The sequence below is a fragment of the Malaclemys terrapin genome, chromosome 14 (assembly GCF_027887155.1).
Source record: "Malaclemys terrapin pileata isolate rMalTer1 chromosome 14, rMalTer1.hap1, whole genome shotgun sequence".
Taxonomy (NCBI): Eukaryota; Metazoa; Chordata; order Testudines; family Emydidae; genus Malaclemys; species Malaclemys terrapin.
Genome location: NC_071518.1, coordinates 20,795,429 through 20,816,534, shown reverse-complemented (window position 1 = coordinate 20,816,534; position 21,106 = coordinate 20,795,429). Strand labels below are relative to the sequence as shown.

The 21,106-nt window shown below is 40.3% G+C and overlaps 2 protein-coding genes across 4 annotated transcripts in view; one reads left to right on the top strand and one right to left on the bottom strand.

The window, feature by feature from the left end:
* The first annotated feature begins 1,870 nt into the window (after positions 1-1,870).
* PDCD5 (programmed cell death 5) lies at positions 1,871-12,493 on the top strand. Its single transcript, XM_054048555.1, has 6 exons — positions 1,871-1,975; positions 4,242-4,282; positions 4,835-4,896; positions 6,496-6,587; positions 9,829-9,900; positions 11,383-12,493. Exons 1-6 carry the CDS (start codon positions 1,910-1,912, stop codon positions 11,431-11,433), a joined length of 384 nt encoding a protein of 127 aa, XP_053904530.1. The 5' UTR covers positions 1,871-1,909; the 3' UTR covers positions 11,434-12,493.
* Positions 12,494-15,772: 3,279 nt separating this feature from the next.
* The window catches only part of ANKRD27 (ankyrin repeat domain 27), a 73,790-nt gene continuing 68,456 nt past the window's right edge, over positions 15,773-21,106 (bottom strand). For all 3 annotated transcript variants that reach the window (XM_054048553.1, XM_054048551.1, XM_054048552.1), the window contains 2 exons: positions 19,005-19,077; positions 15,773-17,471 (listed from right to left, as the gene is read on the bottom strand). In XM_054048553.1, the coding sequence (XP_053904528.1) occupies positions 17,190-17,471; positions 19,005-19,077 (355 nt within the window). In that variant the 3' untranslated portion in view covers positions 15,773-17,189. The remainder of the gene's footprint in view (positions 17,472-19,004; positions 19,078-21,106) is intronic.

Genomic DNA, 21,106 nt, shown 5'->3' with positions numbered 1-21,106 from the left:
TTCTCCCTTTCCCTCTCTCCTCCTTCACAGCTAGTCATAATGAGCTACTGAATTGCCCCTCCTGCTGTAACAATTACAAAGAAATGGAACAAACGAAAAAATCTCCACTAATTGCTTTCCCACCCACTGCAGGAATTTTTAGTTCAAAGCACCAAAAAGCAAGTAATTTGATGCCTTTTATAACTGATTTTTGTTTATTATTACCCCCTGAATTTCTATAGAAATAGTAATCTTTAAAACTTGTAGCACTTTCAGTCCCTGAAGAGCTGCCTGTTTGATAACTGGTATCTCAGATGGAATAACATCTAGTGCCAAATATGGTCTGCATTTGGACCATGATAACTCCCAAATTAGGGCTGGTCTACACTGGCACTTTACAGCGCTGCAACTTTCCCACTCAGGAGTGTGAAAAAACACCCCAAGCGCTGCAAGTTTCAGTGCTGTAAAGTGGCAGTGTAGACAGGGCTCTTGCCAAATTAGAGATCTCTATGTCAGGCATCATGACTTGTGTTTTGTGTAGCACTGATTACAACACCACCAGGTGGAGTGTGTCCATAATAACCACTCTGAATTGGTATAAGTGCTACCTTACACCAGTTCAAGTGAGGGCTGGTATATTTATCAGCTTTCCATGGCTTATTGGGTCTGGAGGAAGAGAAGCAGCTAGTAGTTGAGGGGCTATTAGGAGCAAAGCTACCAGCTGAGTTCTTCCTACCCTCCACTGGGTGCTGAGATACAGTATCCGCAGCAGTCCAAAGATGGATGTAGAGTTCCATGGCCAGAGTGGGCATAATGGGGGCTGTGTGTGTGTATGTGAGGTGAATCATGTCCTGTGGGAGCATGCAGTGTCAGCCAGTGATCCACAGTTGTGGAAGTGAGGCTCGGGGAGAGCATTTCTGAAGTGGTAAGAGACTCTAAAGGGGGGCAATACTGGTGGGACAGAGGGGTGACTCAGCCATCAAAATAAGGAAGTTAATCAGCTGAGCGAGCTACCAGCTGTCACAGCTGACAGTTCTGAGGATGGAGACTAATTGTGACTGTGAGGCTTGCTCCTATAAATGATAGGGGTAACTTCATCCACTTAGGGTCTCCCTATGAATCCACCAAAGCCCTTCTGCAAGCGGCTGCAAGGTGACTTTCAGTCAGCTCAGGGACACTACAGACAACGATTTCTCTAATACAGACATACCAAATTCGCTGGATATCGCAAACCACATACTGGCTGTATATCAGTCAGAACAACGGATGCAAGGAGCCAGCCAGTGCAATCTGCACCACTGTGGCATTGAGAGGGCCAGCTCCGGCACGGCGCAGCCACTAGGCACCACTCCCTTGGCGGAATCTAGCAACACAACCAGCTCCTCGGGCCCGGGGAAGATGACGCCGTGCAGAGGGTGTCCCCAACCGGCACAGAGCGCTGCCCTTTGCCGCTGCCCGCCGGCCGGCGTGGCTGGGAGGGAGAGCGGGGGTAGGGCCAGGAAGCCGCTAGGCGAGGGGCAGAGCCGTGCTGGGCTGCGAGGCGTGGGGAGAAGTTTGAAGGGGAGGCCGCATGCAGGGCAGGAGGGGGTGGGCCAGACCCGGTAACGCGCACCTGGGCCCCGCGGCGCCCAGGGCCGTGACGACGGTCCGAGATGTGGGAGTCCCCGGCCAGCAGCCCGAGGTGGGGGATGTAGGAAGCTGGTCCTACCCGCTCACACCCTAACATCTCGCTGCGCCAGGTCCTGCCAGCGCCTCCCCTCAGCGCCCATTCCCCGCCCAATTCCCTCATCCCACCGGCTCTCGGCCGACAGCCTGACGGGGCTCTCGGCAATGGATTGGCGGGGTCTGGGACCGGGGCGCATGCGCACTGTGCGGTGCACGGCCCCGCCGGTTATCTCGCGTTGTCCCGCCCCCCTCGTCACTCCGAGCCATGGCGGACGAGGAGCTGGAGGCGCTTCGCAAGCAGCGGCTGACTGAGCTGCAGGCTAAGCATGGGGTAAGCGGCTGGCACCGCTCGTGGACACCCCACCCTGGACTAGCCCCCCCTCCTCCTCGGCAGCCCCCAGGTTCCGGGGACCCCCCCTCCAGGTTCCGACAGCCCCATTCTGCCCCCCTCCCCGGGGACCCGACAGCCCCCACCGCCCCCTCCTCAGCTTCCTCCCCCCTCCCCGGGGACCCGACAGCCCCCACCGCCCCCTCCTCAGCTTCCTCCCCCCTCCCCGGGGACCCGACAGCCCCCACCGCCCCCTCCTCAGCTTCCTCCCCCCTCCCCGGGGACCCGACAGCCCCCACCGCCCTCTCCTCAGCTTCCTCCCCCCTCCCCGGGGACCCGACAGCCCCCACCGCCCTCTCCTCAGCCCCTCCTACACCCCACGGCCTTAGCAACTCCTCTCGGCTCCCCGCTCCCCAGGGCCTTGACAGCTAGCCCTGACAGCCCCCTTCACTGGGCCCCCAAGCACCCCTTAGCCCCCCCTTCCCAGGGCCCAGTAGGGTGGCTAGCTGTCCCTTACTTGAAATAAAGCCCCTTGGCTTCCCATTTTAAACATTAAATTGAATTTTATGATAATTGAATCGTGTACATGAGAGAAGTAGAAAAGTACACTTGGGAGAAAAAAATACTAGGTAAGCTAAGGGAAGTGGTGTTTCCCTAAAATGTCCTTTAAAATAAAGCATCTGTTATTTTCATCTAACAGAGGTGGTCCCCTTAGCCCAACCATACACCCTGGGCCCAGACCACTCCCTCCACACCTTATCTGCCTTCCCAGAGACCAGACAACTTCTCCAGACACCTGATGCCCAGGCCTTGTAACCCAGATGATCCTTTGCCAGCCTCCCCCTCTCCTTCAGGGCCCATGCGGCTCTCTGCCCCACCCCTCATCACTTCCAACAAACACCAGCAACCCCTATTCCCCTCCTTAGACTCCAAGAAGAAGCTCCTCATATGGACAGTTCCCCACCCTATTTCAATTCCTGTTGCCTTGGTCCTCCACCACGTGCCCAAACAGTACCTGTCTCTTCTTTCACCACCAGCAGATATGCTGCACGGTTCCCTCGGTTTTCTGAAAGGCCAGTCATTGTTTTTCAGAACTGATGTATTGAATGAATTAAAAGAGTAAATGGAAGCAAACCTGCATTGCTCAAAGAGTTTTAAGAAACTGTTGAGTTATAGAATACCTACACATCATTGTCTTTGAAATACTTGGGAGAATATAAATACCAAATTGGGTAATGGGATGGCGAAAGGAACTATTCATGTACGGTACAACTAATGGAAATCTGCTTTGTACTTTAATCACACATCTGTTATGAAGTGATTAGGGGTGGGACTCTTCTTCCCCTTCCATTAATCTGTGTTTAATAACTTTCTTCTAAGAAATTAATAGGGTGGGAATAGAACTGGAAGAGATGTAACCTGTGAAATCACTTTCTTTGAATAAAACATTCTGTTAAAATAGAACAGGGCTCCTGTATTGTGTACACCATTTTATTTTGAAAATTTGCAAACAAAATTGTTAAGTGGGAGAGAAGATAGACTTTTACAAATTGTTTAGAAAGCAACACTTTCAAAACCCTTTCTAGACTGGTTACCACTGTTGCTGCTGCTGCTTGTAGTCTGTTCATAAATTGGAAGTTTTGAAGATTTCAACTTTAATTGCAAGCCTAATTTAGGTAGTTTGATGTCGGTGGCTGTGATCTACGGCAGGCTGTTGGAAAGCTCACCCTTCTGCCTTCAAAGATCACAGAGCTGGCCTTATGCCCCAAACCTGTAACTGCCTTTACCTGGCCGAACCCAGTTGCAGGATTAGGGTACTAGTTTGCTCCACCAGGACAAACAACCATGGATCACTCATCTGTTAGGGCAGGCACTTTACATTCTCAATGTCTAAACTATGGTCATGCTGTATTGTTGCAAGCTTGTCGGTCCCAGGATATTAGAATGACAAGGTGAGTAAGGTAATATTTTTTTTATTGGACCAACTTCTGTTGGTGAGAGAGACAAGCTTTTGAGCTACACAGAGCTCTTCCTTAGGTCTGAGAAAAAGCTCTGTTTAGCTCAAAAGACTTGCATCTCTCACCAACAGAAGTTGGTCCAATAAAAGATATTCCCTCACCCACCTGGCCTCTCTTAACCATGGTCAGGTAGATAATTTTGCTTTAGCCAGCTTATTTTAAATTCCAGTGAAATACTAAAATCTGACATCCTGCACAGAGTGTTTTCTAAAGGGATTGCTAAAGTGTCTTCTGACATTCTTGTCTTTCAGGATCCTTCTGGTGATCCAGCGCAACAAGAAGCCAAACAGAGGTATGATTGTGAGCTGGTGATTTTAGGTAGCATGTTCATAGTCTAGTGGTTTTGAATTTCTATCAGTTTGTTTTTAAACATTAATTACAGTTCCTTGAAATACTAAACTGGATTATTTTGTTATAGAACAGCCAGTAAATCAGCTGCTAATAAGTCAAAGGGTTTTATCTTTCGCTTAAGCAAAATTTGGGAATTTTGCCTGAGATGCTTGGAATTGGGCCCTAAATTATTTAGAACCTGCACCTGTTAGTGGGAACTGGATCAGATCTTTCGTTTGATTTTGTAGGATGTTGTGGGTTGTTTGTTTACAATTGCTAAAAACATTATTTTCTTACACCTCAGATAAACATTAAATTTTCTTCATTTTTGTGTGTTAATTTGTTATACTTAACATCTGTACCTACTTGAATGAAATGACTTTTAGTCCTTAAAAAAATAATTTGGTTTTTGTTTTGATAATACAAAGTATTCAGCAGACTTGGTCATCTTGCAAGATGCTATGTCTGATGCTTGAAACCTTAGTGCTATTGTGTAACTGAATTTTCATTACAGGGAGTCAGAGATGAGAAATAGCATTTTAGCTCAAGTTCTGGATCAAGCAGCTCGTGCCAGATGTAAGCATCCATGTATTTTGCCATTAAATAAAAATTCTCATTTGTACTGTTATGTCTCCCTAAATCAAGGCCTTAAATAGAATGCATAGGAGATTAAATAAAAGAAAGCATTTATCTCTGATGATGGAAAAATAATAAGACTAATGTTGTGGATTTTCAAATCACTAATATTTTTTAAAAACTGATCATGGATACACATATGCTGAAAAGCAAATCCTCAGATGTGGTGGTTTATTCTAGTGGGAGCAGGAATTAGTAAATTTGATGCTTGTGAAAGGTGCCAAATCGATAGCCTGCTTAAACTGAATTTCTCTGTTTAGGGGGAGAATATGTGAAAAGCATAGTAAGCAGAAGTGCCAGCATCCCTATGCCATCCCATCGGTGTATCTTAACCCTTATTTAGAGGGGCTCAGCTCTAGGAATGAGAGAATAAATGAGGGTCTCTGCCAAGACTGCATGCAAGGATGAGAGTTGTCATGATGAGCTTTTCTGATACGGATGTTTCCTCATTAGGAAATTGAGAGTTTGTCTACTATACAAACCTACATCGACCTATATTAAGTTGACTTACAGTCACCACAGTAATTACTGGGTGGTACATGTCCACACTGCCTTCTTTGGGTTGGTGGTGTGCGTCCTCACAAGGAGTGCTTCCACTGACCTAAGAGGGGGAGTGTGGGGAGCTGAGAGCCTGGTATCTCGGCTTCGCTGGCAGCTCCCTGCCAGGAGCCTGGCTCCCCCACAGGCTCCTGCTAGGCAGCCCTCTCCGCTTTCTCCAATGGTGACAAGGCTGCCTGGCTCCCAACAGGCACCACTTGGGCTTCTCACCCTGGCTTCCATCTGGGAGCTGGGGGGCAGCTGGGCTCTAGCTGCTTGACTTTCTTGCCATGAAATTGACAAGACAGCCGATGTAAGGGATGCAGTGTCTACACAAATACTGTTGCCCTAACTACACCAACATAAGCCTTACACTTCTCATGGAGGTGGAGTTATGTTGGTGTAGGGCATTTACACTGGTGGGAGGAAGGCTGTAGTGTGGCCTTATGTCGACCTGTAGTGTAGATCAGCTGTGAGTGTGACTACCAGCTTATTTGTATGCCAAAGACCATCTATCTAAAGTGATAACAAATTGGTCACAACTGATCTAATTTCGATTTGAACCAGTACCTAGGAGTGAAAGGCATTTTTGTCCATTGCCAATTTCCCATAACCTGATTTTGAGATTTTAATTTGTATGTATTAAAAATGGAGGTGGTACTTGGTAGAGCAATGTGGCCTTGCTACTAGTGATCTGCAGCATTAAGTTTAGTAGGCAGGGTGAAACACCGGTAAGTATGTAGGGTTGTCTTGTTGTAGGTAGTAAGAGATTTGAACCCCCTAACAAATCTTTAGAAGGAGCATATTTGTAGAATGTTTTGTATAAATTAAAACTATTCCCTTCAATTCATGGTTCTTTCGTATCCTAGCATGAATTTAGGACTAAATTGTACAGTACAACTTCTGTTTAGTAGATAAATTGTACAGTACCTCATTCACTTCTTTGTATAGTAGATGAAGGAGGTAAAATACAAAAATGAACAGTACCCATTTTTGTTGCAGTAAGCAATTTAGCACTTGTGAAGCCAGAAAAGGCAAAAGCTGTAGAGAATTACCTTATACAGATGGCAAGATTTGGACAGCTAGGTGGGAAGGTAAGTTAAATTTCTGATGTTACTCTAGCTCTTGTTTGCCTGGTCACTTTCAAACCAAGTGTACCCAATGAAACAAACTGAGAAATTTAACACTGAAGTGTACAACATTTTGTATAACATGCTAAGGTGTGAGTTACAGCATGTATATGAATGATTCTCAAATCCTTAAGCTGTGTGTGTATGTATCTATGTACATTTGTGTGTAAACACTGTCCATACGTTTTTAAAAATATTTATGATTTAGCTGTCTTAAACTGACGTGCTATTCTGGAGTGAAGAAGTGCAGTTTAATGCCTAGGAAGACTGTCAGTCTTGTAATTGAAAGCATTTGTTCTCCTTTGTGACATTGCCTTCACAGAGGCCATTGGCTCAGCTGGGGAGTTCCAGAGTTGCAGGTGCTGACAGCTAACCCACATTATACCAGCTTCCACAAAGACAGGGACTACCTTAAGCTTCACCTCAAATGTGATAAAACTGTATTGTGTTTTCATCTTAATCAGTTTTGCTACCTGGGTGGCTTCCCAAAGTACCATAAGCATCCTGGGGAAGGGAAGTTTATAGTCCCTTGATGTTTAGAGCTATTGGCTGTAAGTATAAGGGCAGGTCTACACTAACCTCCCAATTCGAACTAAGGTACGCAACTTCAGCTACGTGAATAATGTAGCTGAAGTTCGAAGAACCTTAGTTCGAACTTACCTCAGTCCAGACGCGACAGGCAGGCTCCTCCGTCGACTTCGCGGTACTCCTCTCGCTGAGCTGGAGTACCGCAGTTGACGGCGAGCACTTCCGGGTTCGACTTATCTCGTCCAGACAAGACGCGATAAGTCGAACCCAAAAGTTCGATTTGCTTGCCACCGCACTACCGGGTAGTTTAGACCTACCCTTAGTGAATAAGATCATGTAACTAGTTGTGATGAACTAGCGGACATTTTAGTGTCTCACCATCAGGGTTCACTTGTTGAGTTGGATGGTAGCCTCGTGAATCTACAGTGTATTATCCAAAACATTTACGGTTGTTACTTAGAGTTCAATTCACAAATCGCTGTTCTTTCAATAGTGCAGCAAGACCAAATGCTGATTTTTAGGAGGGCAGTGTGCTGAGGGAGGCCTCTCCCCACTCCAGAAAGCAACTTTAATTAAGGCTTCAGGAGGTAGATGGGGAACTAAGGGACTCCTAGAGGACACAGGACTTTTACACTCCTTTTAAATGAAACACAGGGCTTGCGGGAATTGCACTTAATCTATAACTGTCCAGGCCCATGACTCCTGCAGCAGGGCTTTTTGAGGCAATAAGATTTGAGAACAGTACTGTGGATAAGTAGTTCTTAAAAATAGCTGTCATTGGTACGGAAATGGTGCAATTTTCTGTGAGCCATATTGTAACTTGTTACAGGAATATCTTCTAGTGGCAGTAATATCACATTGGTAATAGGGCTGTCGAGATTTAAAAAATTAATCTCAATTGATCGTGCAATTAAAAAAAATAGTGATTAATCGCATGATTAACCACGCTATTAAACAATAATAGAATACCATCTATTTAAATATTTGTGGATGTTTTCTACATTTTCAAATGTTGATTTCAGTTACAACACAGAATACAAAGTGCACAGTGCTCATTTTATATTTTTAATTACAAATATTTGCATTGTAAAAAACAAATAGTATTTTTCAATTCACCTAATACAAGTACTGTAGTGCAGTCTCTTTATCATGAAAGTTGAACTTACAAATGTAGAATTATGTACAAATAAACTGCATTTAAAAATATTAAAATTTTAGCGCCTACAAGTCCACTCAGTCCTACTTGTTCAGCCAATTGCTCAGACAGACAAGTTCATTTACATTTACAGAAGATAATGCAGCCTGCTTCTTGTTTACAATGTCACCTGAAAGTGAGAACAGGCGTTCGCTAGGCATTGTTGTAGCCAGCGTCGCAAGATATTTACATGCTAGATGTGCTAAAGATTCAGATGTCCCTTCATGCTTCAGCCACCGTTCCAGAGGACATGTGTCCATGCTGATGACTGGTTCTGCTTGGTAACTATCCAAACCAGTGTGGACCGACGCATGTTCGTTTTCATCATGAGTAAGATGCCACCAGCAGAAGGTGGGTTGGGTTCTGTAGTTTCCTCATCAGTGCGTTGCTCTTTTAAGACTTCTGAAAGCATGCTCCACACTTCATCCCTCTCAGACTTTGGAAGGCACTTCAGATTTTTAAACCTTGGTGCTGTAGCTATCTTTGGAAATTTCACATTGGTACCTTCTTTGCATTTTGTCAGATTTGCAGCGGAAGTGTTCTTAAAACGAACAACATATCTTGGGTCCTCATCCGAGACTGCTATAACATGAAATATATGTCAGAATGCGGGTAAAACAGAGCAGGAGACATACAATTCTCCCTCAAGGAGTTCAGTCACTAATTTAATTAATGCATTCTCTTTTAACAAGCGTCATCAGCTTGGAAGCATGTCCTCTGGAACGAACGCCGAAGCATGAAGAGGCATATGAATCTTTAGCACATCTGGCACGTAAATATCTTGCAATGCCAGCTACAACAGTGCCATTTGAATGCCTGTTCTCACTTTCAGGTGACACTGTAATTAAGAAGTGGGCAGCATTATCTTCGGTAAATGGAAACAAACTTGTTTGTCTTAGTGATTGGCTGAACAAGAAGTAGGACTGAGTGGACTTGTAGGCTCTAAAGTTTTACATTGTTTGTTACTTAACTGCACTCAAAAACAATCTACATTTATAAATTGCACTTTCATGATCGAGATTGCACTACAGTACTTGAATTAGGTAAATTAAAAATACTATTACTTTTATAGTGCAAATATCTGTAATAAAAATATAAAGTGAGCACTGTACACTTTGTATTCTGTTGTAATTGAAATCAATATATTTGAAAATGTAGAAAAATATTTAATACATTTCAATTGTATTCCATTGTTTCACAGCATGACTAAAACTGCGATTAATCGCGATTAATTTTTTTAATCATGATTAATTTTTTTTAGTTAATCATGTGATTACCAATTAGGACGGTCAATTAATCGCAGTTAATCAGTCTCTTTGGCATGTGAGCCACTAAACAGTATGTTAGTCTCAGTAGTCAATTAAACATCTTTGCAAGCACACAAATGGGGAAAGGGAAGCAAGAGAACTATACTAGATTCAATTATTTGAACCTAAGCCACTTCTCCAAATAAAGTGTGTGGTTTTTATTCTGCTCTTCTAGGTATCAGAACAAGGGTTGATAGAAATACTTGAAAAAGTGAGCCAGCAAACAGAAAAGAAAACAACAGTAAAGGTAAGTTTTTTCCAAAGGCAGTGTAAACTTGGTTCAAACCTGTTCTCAGACAATGCAGAAAAATAAAAGGCTAGGGCCAACAATAGTTGCTGCACATATTTCATGCTATTTCAGGAGGATACACTATTTGTATGTTTAAGCTATATAACTGCTTAAATATACATTTAGATTCTTAATTTTACATTTTTGTTAGACAATAGTCCATGCATTTATTTACTAGATCATTTTTTACTCATGACTTGTCAGGTTGGATTTGGATGAAAAGTGGAATTCAATCAGTTGCACAAAAAACATTTTCAGATTTTTTTTAGTTAAATAAAACTACCTTGAATGCACAGAATACATAAGTTTATTAAAACATGTTTTGCATTTAAAAGTGATTCTTTAAACAAAGGAAATATCTGTCGTTTATAGCTGGCCAGCATGCCTTCAAGATTTTAGAACTGGTAGATCTTCTCATACCTCAGTTTTCCTTTTCCAATCTATGAATAAAAATATCATTCCTCCACTTTCATCTCCTGGTTGGTTTTTCAACTTTGCATTAGCTAGTCATTGAATTGAATTAGTGGAATAAACTGAAAGAAAATATTCTCTCTGCACCTGCAGAAGAGGCTACTGCTTTTAAAAGCTGATTCCGGATTTCAAACTTTGGTTCCATGTGCTTAGCCAGTGACCAGTTCAGATGATTGACTTTCTTTAAATCTTTGGCAGCAAACATGTACTGCTTGAATTATTTTTGTAATGATTAATAGGTAAGTTTAGCCCTTAATGTAGGTTAATTTCAAATTTAATTTTGCTAGGTTTTAGAGTATTAAATTAAGTCTAATTTTGATTTATATCATAGAATTTTATCCATCCTGAATAGTTACTAAAGTAACCGAGTACTCAACTATGAAAGTAGCTTTTGACCACAGAAGTTGGACAATATTTTAGTGCTTGCTATTTTTCCTATTGTCTACACCCTTGGTGATGCTCACTGTGAATCTGCATTACTTCTGCACTGATAAGAGGTTCTGGAAGGTTGTGACAGGCTATTTAAACACTTAGGTAAAAATTCCCTCTTCTAAATGTGTAGCAAAACCATAATAATTCTATAGGATAAATTCAGGCTTTAGAAATATTGTATTGGGGACTGTAACCTTGTACCTTGGAGCTGAGTTTCAGGAGGAAGGTTTGTGGGCTGGGGTTGTAGGGCCTGCAAACCACATAGGTCCACTGGTCACAAATATTTTTACAGGGAGCAACGGGCTGTAGCGGCTACAATTCTATAAGTTACCATAGACTGGTTGCCCACAGCCCTTTCTTTATGTTGCCATGCTGGGGAAGGGAAGGATTGGATTCTAGATTCCATCCACACAGCACCTATGGGACTACTAACTTGGATAAGCATTGAGAACTTTGCCCTTAGTGATTAACTTGAGTCTTGAATCTTTGAAGCTGGAAGGAGTTGCTGTAAACTGAATTTATTGTGTTTGTTTCTAGTTCAACAGAAGAAAAGTACTGGATTCTGATGAAGAGGATGATGATGATTAAATGCTACTGTAAGATTGCTTAACTGCCTGGAAAAAGGCAAAGAAAACAAAGTATAGGCAAATTGAAAGTTCTGACAATATTTAAATGTATTTGCTTTCTGCATTTTTTTTTTATAAAAGTCAATAAATAAATGAACTCATGTTCTGTAAAACAAAATTTGAGAAGGGTTTTTATAGCTTAACTTTTTGTAGTAGTAAAGAGGCCTGTGTGGTATGGATTTTCCCACCATGTTCTTAGCATGAACTTTCCTTTGTCCTACTCAGCATGTAAGCTATGCTATCAGCACCTGCCACTCCGTAAGTTGTTGCTACCATAAGAGAGGTCTTGGGAGGGCAGTAAAAGTGTCTTCGGTTGCAAACACCCAGAGCCTGTGGGAGCTGAAAGAATGACAACTCTCTCTCTGTCACAACAGTTGATACAGAAACAAGATATCCTTTAGTTGAGGGGTTATACAATACCTCACTGGTTCTCAGACTATGGCCGGTGGAACCTTTTGTTGGAGTCTGCAGAATAGAACAGCTGCTGAACGAGTTGGTGAGAAGAGAGGTGGTTCTTTGAGAGGACATCTTATGTAGTCTGCTGGATGAAATTGTACATAGCATATAGTTTGATTGAATCAGTTTCTTCTGGAAACTGTCAAGTTGTCTCTGTCTCTGCAGAATGAGGTTAAAAAGTTGAGTAGAGTGGATATTCAGTTGTGACTGAAACTTAATTGGATAACTAATGTAATACAACTCTATTCAGATAGTTGGTAACACCATGTTCTTTATTCTCCTATTTAATTAAATGGTTGGAGTTTATTTTTGTCAAAAAAGGAAAGGCACCTGCTCTAAATTCCATGTGACTTGCATGCATAAAGTAAAACTGACCCTGTGTTGTCGTCTTATTTGAAAATTTGTGGTACAAATACTGTTACATCTTGTGTGATAAGATGGAAGTGAAAAGGGGAGAGACTTCACTACCGGAGAAGAGCTGTTTTCTGCTTTCATTTAAGAGCAACAGTGTACACTATTCCAACTGTAACGGTTTGGAACTGATTAAAATTTTGTTTAAAAAAGTATGAGCAGTAGTGACTGTTTTTCCATCTGTGTGAATATTGTAAAAACTTTGATTACTACAGCTAGTGTTTGTCAATTTTGTATTTTTAACTTGCAGTCTACATTACCAACTTCCTTATTTAAAATGGCACTCTATTGTAGGCTATAGTGCTCAGCTTCTACGAAGGTGATACCTCTGTGCAACTCTTCATGTTTAAAAAAAACCCAACCATTTAATTTTAGTGCAGTGAGAAGTTAATAGAAAAGCCTATTTGTTTAAAAAAACGATTTGACTCCTTTCAGAGAGCAAACTGGCTTTTTCAGTAATAATGTCTACTTTTTCATTGTAAATAAGTAAGACGTGAAAACCCAGTACAATTTGAATCTCGTGATATCAGGGCTTTAGTCTGCAGTTGTAGGGTATACTGGTAAACTGTTTAAAGTGCTCTTTAAGTTTGCTCCCCATCTTTCTCAACATTAACCATCTCATTATTACTAAAGGAGGATCTTCCATTAGATGGGTTTAAGATGCTACTGAATTTACTTAAATTTAGTTTAGGCCATTTCCTTACATATCAGAAGAGTGAAACTGCTTAGTGTGGTAAGATGTTGTTAGATGTTTGGCTGCATGTGTGTTTTCTCTGTGTGCTGTCCCAGCTCTGCACAGACAGTTGGTACAGCAGACCTCGATCGCACTGCCCAATAACCACAGACCCGTTTGTAGCGAAGGAACTCTTGCCATGTTTATTGTCACTGAAGCATGGTCCTAGTGTACAGGTACACTAATACAGGTATGCCCATTTCAATGGACTAGTTCAGTTAATGGTGGGACTTTCCATTATCCCCTAGGCCAGCCAAAGACACTCCCTCAGTGTCATTTTATACATCAATACAAACAAGTTATATATTGCCCCTCTGATGTGATTTGTTACTGCCCCCTGACATGGGTTGTTACCATCCATTACCTTGTACATGTTGATTTGATCAAAACATCTCTATCCATCATATTGTCATCCTGACCTTATCTTTAGGAGGGATCAATATGCTCTCGTTATCTTTGTACCATACTTGGTATGGGGTGTTTGTGTTCTTGTGTGTAGCACTGTTTAGGAATATGTGTTTCTACAATATCAGTCCTATTCTTGCCAGATTCTGTGAGCAGGCCCTGCCTTTTACTCACAACTTAAGTTTGCTTCATAGCAGCAAAGCTTTGAGTCATTTTGGGACTGAAGCAGTCATGTTTCTCATACTGGATTACAAAGAGTGGGAGATAAGTGTCAAACATCTAGTGAAACATATCAAACAGTTGTTAAAAGAACAGGAGTACTTGTGGCACCTTAGAGACTAACAAATTTATTAGAGCATAAGCTTTCGTGGACTACAGCCCACTTCTTCGGATGCATGTAGAGTGGCCCTGTCCATTTCAGCTGAAAAAAATAGGTAGGTTTTATAAAAAATAAATAAAGTGCCCTAAATGTTCTGGAACCTGCTTACTTGAAGGACTGCCCCTTCTCTGTGCCATGTATGATCATATTAACAGCAATGATGGAACTGCTGAGGTGGGGGGCTTCTCCCTGAAGTAGAACAGTCTGTGACTTTAGAATTCACACATGCTGTTTCAGAGCAAGAAGAACTTGACCACATGGAGACTATACTGCAAATCCATTGTTTTGAAGAGGTATTTGGGGGAAAGCTGTGATGAGGGGAGTCTTGGTTTGCTCAGTGAGATTTGCTGTATGTATTGCACTAAATGGATGGATGACCTAGAATTTAGCATAGGTGTCTTCTTGGTTTTCAAAAAACTACATCCCAACCTATCAGTGGTTGGGCACTTCTAGTCAAACATCAAAAACTTTGTTCAATGTGCCACATCATTTTAGTGTCTCCCTGTTTTGATAACTGAAGCACTCTAGCAGTTTTGAACCATCCATCCATGTTACCCATGTTCAGGCCTACTTATTATTGTAAGTATCTGAGATACTTTCACTTCTACAGGGGAAAGTTAAGATTACTGAAACTTTTGAGACCCTTTCAGGGAGGCAATCACAATAGTATCCCAACAGACAAGGCTGAAGATGCAAGCAGTGTCCTCCAAATGAAAAGTTAAACAGTGATTGGGAAACAGCTCAGACTCAGGCCAAAAAAAAAAATTAAAAAAAAAATCAATGCTGAAGCTTATTACAAACACTATTACGGGAGCTGTTTTATTAATTGCATAGAAATAGGTTTGAAGTATGACGTATTTTGCAGTAAGTATTGTACCGTATTGAAATTTTTGTTAGGAGTTGCATCTAGTTTGCTATTAGCAACATTTAAAAAGTTAACTAGTTAATTTCAGATCCTCTTACATTTCTCTCGTTTTTTCCCAAAAGGAGAGAGAGAGCAGGATTAGAAGTGTATTTTCCAAAGGAGAGGGGTCACTGAATAAACAGCATGACAAATCTTGTTGCCAAAGCTAGTCTCCATAATAGGTTTATAATAAATATCTAATGAAATATACTTGGACTGTTTGAATATGTTGCATATCTCTTTTTATACTTGATAGTAATATACTATTGCAACTATTAAAAGCATCTAATTAACTGAATCTCTCATTATCCAACTTCATTTTTTACTGAAGCAGGCAGATAGGCAATCTTTTGTTTAAGAGAATGCTGTAATTAAACTGAAATTAATCCCCACAAATCAATTCTAAAAATGTGCTCACACTTTCTCTTTAAGTTTACCCATATTTTAATCTTAAATTTACAAATGATACCTTGCACCTTCCAGCTAAACATGTCCAGGCACTTTATAGAAAATAAATTTGGCCATGAAACAACCCTATGTTAAGTAGGTAATTAACCCAATTTTACATAGCGTAACAATAAGGGATTTGCCATAGGTCACATTCAAAGTCTGTTTTGAGGACCAAAAGTACAGTCCATGTCTCCTGCTGTAATTTAAGCACAAGATCATCCTTTTTCTCAAGTTGTTTATAAATAGTATGGGGCAGAAAGGGAAGGACATACATTGAAGTCATCTAGAAATAGGAAATATCCCATTTAAATCGAACTGCTTCTGTAACTTTTTCCCTTTTATATGCAGGCCTTTATATTAGATTAAAGAAAAAAGCTCAAAGGGAGAAAAGCATGTTCAGTGGTAATATGAAGGTGTGGGGAAGGGGAAGCCATCCAAACTTAGTGTAACTATTCCTAAACCATCCTTAGGCTTAAAGTAAAATAGTTAAACATTACGTTACAATAACAGTGAGAAGACCGTGCTAAAGGGAGTCAGTTTTTAAATAAGTAGTCAAAGTTAAGAACATTTTCAAGAATCATTACTTTTACTATTTTTCTTTTCCAACATTTGGCACAAATCCAAGGCAAGTTAGAAAATTAAATGAACCCAAATTATTTAGAAAAATATACATGCAACCTTCATCTTAGAGTTTTTTCATTTTTCAAGCACCTTTTACTTCTCATTAAAAATTATTTGAAAATAATCACATGGGAAGTCCTCCAATTTCACAGTGCCCTAAGCATAGTATCAATACCACCATAAAAAATCAAAATGGTCTATATTACTATTTTATAAAAGAAACAAAATGTTAATTGGATGTGACCACCTGTAAACCAAAACTATCATTAAGAACCTGAATTGTGCTATTGAAGTCTTTTTCTTTTTAATTCACACTTAACATTTTTTCAGTTTAAAAAAATTTTTTTAAGAAACAAGTTCAACATCTAAGCTTCCATCTAGTTATCTATGAGCATCCTTTAAAATATCACCTTTTAAAATAGGATAACATGCAGCCAGTTTCTGCAAACTCTTACTTTTCCTGCCAGATAACTTACCTAGTAGCTGTAGGCTTCGTGCAGAGGTGTGAATGTGTGTGGCTTTGTCTGATTTGTTCAGGGGGAAAAGCCAACTGTGTGTGTTAAGCATGCTTGTTTCTGCACAGAAATGAGCATTTTAAGTGGGATCTGAACATTCTTCAGTCCAAAGCTGTTCTGCAGTGAGAGCATTTTATTTTATTCCATCGCCAGTAATACATGATCCTACAGACCCTATACAGGTAAATGTTCCACTGAAATCAGGGGGCGCTTTGTCTATATAGGGACTGCAGGATACTACCGTTCACGTTCATCTCATGCTGTAGATTTTTATGGACTGTTTGCGCAGCTGGTTGCAATATACAGAAATTACATTAATTTCTAAAATGCTATTAAATAAATATAGTGGCTCATAGCATTATAATAAAAATAGAGACTTTTGAATTCCTTCTGGCAATAAATATAATATAACCAATTTAGTGACAAAAACTGAAAAGAAAAAAATAATTCAATGCCTTTTAAAAAAACAGGAGTGGGTAGCTAGAAAGTACTATATAGCCTTTCTCCTCTACTGTTATAAGTAATTTCTTAATAAGTGCTTTGAAAGTGGAATGGGAAACAATCACTTCTTTCTGTCTAAATACTTTGACATTTCAATATGTCTCAGTTTCCTGAAATCAGTCACAAATTGGCTGGGGAGGGGTTTCCACGATAAACAGAGGATTCAGTCTTCAAAAGTGCAAGCCATATGGGAACATTCTGCCTCTGCTAAAGATTCATCTTTATGATCCATTTTTGAAAGCAGTTTCTAAGCATCATTTAATTCTTTAATGCCCAGCAGGAGGATCTTGAAACTGGCACCACCTGGTTCTTTAGTTTTTGGCAGCAAATTCACACTTCCTTGTTAGTGTTTTGATAGCAAGTCACCAGAACAGTCTTTTGACAGTGAAATACTTGGATCTCTTGTGTTGGATAAATCACTGTCGTCACTGACATTCTCTGCTGAAAGTGCCACACTAACTGTGTGTCTTCGGTGCATTAGTTTACTTCTAAGAGGAGCATCTATCACATCATCCTGTTTCGCAGGTTCACCATTGCTTTCTGCGTCAATAATCTTAACTTTGCTCTGATCCAACATCTGGTCAATAGGTTTTAACTTGGTCTTATCAAAGCTCTTAATAGCTAACTGTGGGAAAGAAAAAATGGTACATGTTAAAGGCACTGTATATTTTTCTGCCCATAAAAAGGTCAAAAGACTACATTTTAAATATAAGCCTACAGATTCGTTCCAAGGTCTACTTTTATTATACAGTATTATCGAAAAGTACGTAAGGCATATAGCCAAGGATTAAAAGTGCTTTACAAAGAAGCATAATCATTACATTTTACATATGGGGAAACAAGTACAGAGATGTTAAGTAATTTGCCTAGACTATACAAAAAGTCACCAGCAAAGCTAGGAATAAAACTCAAGCTGTCTCATTTTCAGTGCTCTCTCTAAATCAAGGACTCAAGTACCTAAGCAACTACCATTTCTACCCTCCAAGACTACTGAGATCACCCAAATTGTCACTGCTCTCAGTTGAGACTTCCAGGCGTAATTGGATTGGATGCAGGATCCTTGTCTGCCATAGTGTCTCTGTAGCTGTCCTCAAGGCCTCTCTCTTTCATTCACTGCATCTTTAACTATTTTAATTCCCCCTTTCACACCTACTCTTGATTATTTTTTGCTTGGCAAAGGGGTGGTTCTCCTGGAACACTGGATATTTTACAGGAGTTACTTTATTTTTAGTTAAAGTTAACTAAAAATACTAAAGTCCAGGTATATTAAGGATAGATGGTCTATAAATAAGAATACCCAAAAATAGTCATTACCAAAAGCTTTTCCTGAAACAAGATCTTCCAAAAGTTTCAGAATGGGCATCTCCAAAATTCAAATTAATGTAACAATTTAGAACTCAAAGCTCTAGTAAAATCATAGTGCTAACAGCCACCCATGGCAGAAGTACTGTATATTGTTTTTGCACATCAACTTTTTGGAAACCACCATCTTGGTATGACCTACTGCCTGATCCACAACCAAAAGTCCGAAATCCCACTGTTAACTAAACCGTTGATGTAGTATGGTTAGTACTGGTTAGAAGTAATAACGTATTGAGCATCTTCATTTTAAGATCTCGAAGTGCTTTACGAAGCCTCATAACTTTATGAAGCAGAAAAGCATTCTTCCATTTTACAGGTGGGGAAACAGTGGTGGACTGATTAAGTGACTTGCCCAAAGTCACAAAAGAAATCTGTGGCAGAGCTGGGAATGGAACTCAGGAGTTCCAACACCCAGTTTGCTGCCTTAATTACTTGCAAACAATCCCTCCCTAACAATGGGCACATTAGCGCTTATAATGTAAGAGCCATCTGGAATCTCAACACCAAGGTCTCCCACCTTAATGGTCTCTTCTAGGATTCTTGCTCAACCTACTTAAAAACCCCCAATAATGTCAGTTTCATCTCCGCTTGACTACAGCTCTTTTCTCATATGTTCTGGCCCTCTAAGGCTTGATATATATCCCAGATTGCTCTGGGCAGGACACAGACAACACACAGATGGAGCCTGCAACAAGTGACTAAACAGAGGAAATGTAAGAACTGACATGAGTACTCCATAAGTGTAGAAGCAAATAAAATTGCTATATAAAGAACTCAAGCAAACATTTTCTCCTACCTGATGCAATAATTCGTCATCAAAATTAGGGACACTTTTATCTCTTGTTATTGTTCTCCGTAAATATTTTGATCTAAAAATATATTTAAAAAGGATTAGAACTAACTACAAAGCAACGTGTCTTTAGTGACAGTCTCTCTGCAACATAATCTTGTGGACTCATCAGCCACAAGATGGCAACATTTCAATAACATACAAAGATCGGGTACCTGAAGTGTGTATTCATATTAAAAACAAAAACAGAAAAAAAATCTAGTATTTTCTGTGAATAAACAACTATTGAGCATAGAATATACTTTGGATTTTACTACAGACCACCTAACTAGGAAGAATAGGTGGATGAGGCTTTTTTTAAACAGCTAACAAAATCATCCAAAGCACAGGACTTGGTGGTGATGGGAGACTTCAACTACCCAGACATCTGGTGGGAAAACAACACAGCAGGGCACAGATTATCCAATAAGTTCTTGGAATGTATTGGAGACAATTTTTTATTTCAGAAGGTGCAGGCAGCTACTAGGGGAGAGGCTGTTCTAGATATGATTTTCACAAATACGAAGGAATTGTTGAGAATTTGAAAGTGGAAGGCAGCATGGGTGAAAGTGATCATGAAATGATCAAGTTCATGATTCTAAGAAATGGCAGGAGGGAGAACAGCAAAATAAAGACAATGGATTTCAAGAAGGCAGACTTTAGCAAACTCATGGAGTTGGTAGATAAGATCCTATGGGAAGCAAGTCTTGGGGAAATACAATAGAAGACAGTTGGCAGTTTTTCAAAGAGACGTTATTAAGGGCACAAGAACAAACTATCCCACTGCATAGAAAAGATAGGAAGTATGGCAAGAGATCACCATGGCTTAACCAGGAGATCTTCAATGACCTAAAAATCAGAGAGAGTCCTACAAAAAGTGGAAACTAGGTTAAATTATAAAGGATGAATATAAACAAATAACACAAGTATATAGTACAAAATTAGAAAGGCCAAGGCACAAAACGAGATCAAACTAGCTAGAGACATAAAGGGTAATAAGAAAACATTCTACAAATACATTAGAAGCAAGAGGAAGACCCAAGGTAGGCCTGTTACTCAATGACAGGGGGGAAATAATAACAGAAAATGTGGAAATGGCAGAGGTGCTTAATGACTTCTTTGTTTCAGATTTTACCAAGAAGGTGGGTGGTGATTGGACATTTAACATAGTGAATGCCAGTGAAAATGAGGTAGGACCAGAAAAGGCTAAAATAGGGAAAGAAGAAGTTAAAAATTATTTGGACAAGTCAGATGTCTTTAAGTCACCAGGGCCTGATGAAATGCATCCTAGAATTCTCAAGGAGCTGACAGAGGAGATATCTAAGCCATTAGCAATTAATTTTGAAAAGTTATGGAAGATGGGAGAGATTCCAGAAGCCTGGAAAATGGCAAATATAGTGCCAATCTATAAAAAGGGAAATAAGGAAAGCCCAGGGAATTATAGACCAGTAAGCTTAACTTCTGTACCCAGAAAGATAGTGGAGCAAATAATTAAGCAGTCAATTTGCAAAAACACAGAGAAGATAATAAGGTGATAAGTAATAGCCTCGATTTGTCAAAAACAAATTATGTCAAACCAAGCTGATAGCTTTCTTTGACAGAGTAACAAGCCTTGTGGATTGGGGGAAGGGGGAGAAGCGGTAGACGTGGTATATCTTGACTTTAGTAAAACTTTTGCTACTGTCTCACATGACCTTCTCATAAAGAAACTAGGGAAATGCAACCTAGATGAAGCTACTATAAGGTGAGTGCAAAACTGGTTGGAAAGCCGTTCCCAGAGAGTAGTTATCAGTGGATCACAATCATGCTGGAAGGGCATAACAAGTGGGGTCCTGCAAGGATCAGTTCTGGGTCCGGTTCTGTTCAATATCTTCTTCAATGATTTAGATAATGGCATACACAGTACACTTATAAACTTTGTGGATGATACCAAGCTGGGAGGGGTTGAAAGTGCTTTGGAGGATAGGATTATAATTCAAAATGATCTGGACAAACAGGAGAAATGGTCTGAAGTAAATAGGATGAAATTCAATAAGGACAAATGCAAAGTTCTCCATTTAGGAAAGAAC